Source organism: Orycteropus afer, unplaced genomic scaffold (assembly GCF_000298275.1).
Source record: "Orycteropus afer afer isolate SDZICR_OR568_19922 unplaced genomic scaffold, OryAfe1.0 scaffold00031, whole genome shotgun sequence".
Classification (NCBI taxonomy): domain Eukaryota; kingdom Metazoa; phylum Chordata; class Mammalia; order Tubulidentata; family Orycteropodidae; genus Orycteropus; species Orycteropus afer.
Window position 1 is genome coordinate 10821258 of NW_006921618.1, and position 4012 is coordinate 10825269.

The 4012-nt window shown below is 43.9% G+C and overlaps 1 protein-coding gene across 1 annotated transcript in view; it reads left to right on the forward strand.

Annotated features, from left to right (window-relative positions):
- The first annotated feature begins 459 nt into the window (after positions 1–459).
- The window catches only part of STPG1 (sperm tail PG-rich repeat containing 1), a 44727-nt gene continuing 41174 nt past the window's right edge, over positions 460–4012 (forward strand). Inside the window, exons 1-3 of the mRNA XM_007935876.1 lie at positions 460–554; positions 1142–1239; positions 1508–1626. Coding sequence (XP_007934067.1) covers positions 460–554; positions 1142–1239; positions 1508–1626 — 312 coding nt within the window. The remainder of the gene's footprint in view (positions 555–1141; positions 1240–1507; positions 1627–4012) is intronic.

Genomic DNA, 4012 nt, shown 5'->3' on the forward strand with positions numbered 1-4012 from the left:
CTCATTAGACAAATGGAGTTCAAACCCCAGCTCCTCCAGTTCCTAGCTGTGTGAGTTGGATGAGTCATTTAATTCTTCCAAGCCTCAGTTCCCTCACCTGTAAACTTGGCTTGTGATAGTATCCCCTCAGTCTGAAGAGCTCCTGTTGGCATTAGGCTTCCCTCTCCGAAAAGCAGTTTGTTTGCCTTTTTTAAATCTGAGACTAAGAAATGGGCCCTGACAATATTTTCCATGCAACAACCCCCTGCCCCCAATGCATATCTTCTTTCCTTCGCTTGGTATCGTTTTTCCAATTTATGCACATATTTCCTCTCAGAATTAGGACTCTCATGTCAAGATAACTTGGCTTACTCTTGTAGTCATCCACAGAGTCTGGATGGACCCCACTCAAAATTTCAACTGAGGCTCATGATGTCAAACACACCCCAAGAGTACATGAAAGGGTTTTTTATTCACGTAATGAGGCTTTCTGGGGAAAACAGGAGAAGCTTCCCAACCTCAGAAATTGACTTGAGCAAGCAGGGACTGGGGGCTGACTTGAGGCTTTTACTGGGGTGAGGGCAGCTGCTTACATGGTTTCAACTTCCAACTGGCACCAAAGGAGGGAGCATATGGGCTTTCTTATCAGCTTGCTCAGACACGGGGCAGAAGGCAAAGAGGGAGGGGTGAAGCTCTAAAGGTGTCAGCACTCAGACGTCAAAAAATGGAGCCAGACACCCTTCTAGTCCCACGTTAGAGGCTGCAGTCAGCCTTCCATGCAGGTAGATGCTGCTGTGGAGTCCCAGCTGTCCCGGACAGTCTCTCGTGTGTGTGTGTGTGTGTGTGTGTGTGTGTGTGTGTGTGTGTGTGTGAGGGCAGTACGGGGAGGTGAATTTACATATCATTTATACATCGCAGCCCAGATACATACAGATTTTAACTTGATGCTCTATAAACGATCCCCTCCTGCTTGTTAACCTCATATCTGCTCCTAGCAGAAATTTAAACTTTTACTTGTGGTGAAAAAGTACCTTGAAAAGTGAGAGCAAGCCCCTCCTTAGGATTTCCCTGACCTCGCTGCGTCTTAGTCTTCGTGGCTGACGTGACCTGGGCCGAGGGGAAGGGAGATGCTTGCTCTTGTCCCCTGTCCGCTCCCTTACAGGCTGCTCCCTGAGTCCTTGGTCTTCCGGGTGGCCTTCCTGCCTGGCAAGAACATCTCCCCTATTGCGTCCTTCTCCTTTCCTGGGACAATACTTTTAGGTATGTGACCAAGTCTCACGCTAGTTTAAAAGCTAGAGGAGAGGAGAGCCGAATAAATTAGCAAGGTGGGGGGAAAAATAAAGAATACTTAAAACAAATAAACAAACAAACAAACAAAAAAACACCCCAGTTTCATATTTACCTCCTGTCAAAAAGCAAATTTCTGTTTTATTATATTTAAAATGAAACTTTAATATACAGCTCTGTGTTTCCTACATGTCCCAATGCATTGTTTTGTGCTGATTTTTGTTTTATTTTTGTTGTTTAGGTTTTACTGCTGCATATCCAACACAATCCTCCATTCCTTTTAGAGTTCAGACTCTGGAAAGTCCAAATTCAGAAAGAAAAGGCTTTAATAGTCAAACCAAGAGATTTTGTGATAAAAAGGTAATGACATTGTCTTAGAGATTGTTTTTCTCTGAATTTTAGCCTTATATTGGGGCTCATAGGAAGATTGGCCAATCTGCTTCCGTAGAGATACTGCCTTGGAAACGTAAGGAGGGGTCGCTATGAGTAGAATCCGACTCCGCTGCAGTGAGTTTGGTTTGATTTTGGTTTGTAAGACTGAGTTGGTAGTCTTGCTGGTGCATTTGTCTTTATGAACAGTAGGGGGCAGTGTTATCTAAGGAGCCAAGCACCGTCTCTGCTGTGCACTGACTGTTAAGAACGCGCTTGAAAGTACTAAACCCACGTCTGGGCTAAAGCGATTTCGTCTGGACTTATATTGCGGCACTGAACCAAAAAAATTTTAATTAAAAAATGTGTTCTTAAAAACAGAATAAAAATGCACAATTCAAAGATCGTAAATACTGTTTTCTATCCCTTCATCAGCCCTACTCCCTAAAATAACCACTTCCTTCAAATAACAAAAGAGGAAAAATAAACCGGAGTCTAATAAATTGAATTGCCTTTGAGATGAGACCTTTTTTTTCAAACTTCCTTTAACAGTTTGTTATTGCTGTTGTTGTTGTTATGTGCCATCGAGTTGTCTCCAGCTCATAGTGACCCTTCCTTGGGTTTCCGAGGCCAGGCGGTATCACTACGGGAGTAGATTGCCCAACCTGCCTTCCGAGGAGCGGGTGGTGGGTTTGAACCGCCAGCCTTCTGGTTAGTAGTCAACTGTTTTAGGCACTATGCCACCAGAGCTCTCAGTGTGTTATTAGCATTCTTGGATTCTCTCCACCCCACCCCCTTCCCTAAATTCTGTGTCTCTTTTTTTCTCCCATCTGGAAAATTCCACTTGGCTCCTTGCTGACAGGCCCGCCCTTAACCTTTGGGATTTCACCCATTCAGGTCCCTGGAGTCTGAACTTCTCTCTCACCAGCAGGGGGCTGAAACAACACGCAGAAGTCCTTAAGAGTCTTGAAAATTTTCATTCCTTTGCTCATTTAGCCAAGTAGAATAACATTCTTTTGGAAGAATCAGCATCTCACTAACCTTTGGCTGCGTTCTAAAAATGTGTTTTTTGATTCTACTGCCTTGTCGAGATGGCGGGCATGGAATGAGGAGGTCTGGTTCTGAAAGCCTGTGAGTCATAGAGCAAACCTCCCCTCCGCCCTCAGCCTGTTTCCTCCTTTGTAAATGAGAGACGGGAACCCTGAACTAGACAATGGCTGAGTTCCTTCTGCTTCTGATGTTTGAGGACTCTAAGAAAGTCAGCTATCGTGTGTGTGTGTGTGTGTGTGTGTGTGTGTGTGTGTGTGTGTTGTTATAAGCCATCGAGTGGGACTCATAGTGACCCCTCCTTGGGTTTCCGAAGCTGTATCACTACGGAAGTAGATTGCCCCATCTTCCTTCCAAGGAGTGGCTGGTGGGTTTGAACCGCCAGCCTTCTGGTTAGCAGTCAAGTGCCTTAGGCACTATGCTACCAGAGCTCCTATACACACACACACACACACATATAATTTTTTTTCCTTGTAGGTTTTTCCTCAAAGATGATAAATTAGATATTTGCTCAGGAATTTTCTCTTTTCTCTTTCTTGTCTTTCTGGCTATGTCTTAACTGTCTGTCTTTCTATCTGTCTGTGTCTCTTTTCTGACTGGTTTCCCATTTGTCGATTTAATGATAACATACTCCATCTACAGGATACTTGCAGCCCAGCTTCCAATGAAAGTAATAGCAGCCACCATTTACTGGTCCCTTACTATGTGCCAAGGCATTTTTGGAGCATGTCTCTAATTCTTAGAACAACTCTACAAGGAAGGGTGTATTATTTTAGTTTAACACAAGAGGAAACTGAGGCTTAGAGAAGTTGAGTGACCTGCCCCACATCACACAATGTCTAATACAAGGTTTGGCACGTAAGAGCCCTTCAATAAATATTTACTGAATTAATGTTGAAGAATTAGACCTCAAACCCAGGTCTAATTCACACCAAAGCCTCTCGTCTTTCCACACGCTGCACCACGCCTTCCTCAGTGGTCTGCAAAGCCATAAATTGGTTTATGAGAGCCAGCGTGTTTCTGAAAGGGCCTGATCAAAACAGGCCAAACTCAGTGTGGGGGATGATGTCAGCTAATGGGCGTAGGTGCCATGGAAACAGGAGGTGGTTCTGAAGACTCAAATACAGAAACTAAGTGGGCTGAGTGTTAAAGTTAGCATTTAAAAAATGCTATTGCATTTCAGAACATTTTCTGTAGAATGAGCCACCATAGCAGCCAGCCAGAATGACAGGCAGCATCAAATACAGAGAGAAATAGCTGAGAGATTGGAATCCAGCTTTTCCAATATGGTCACATCGTTTTGATCATGTAAAAAGTTCATCTAAGTCTT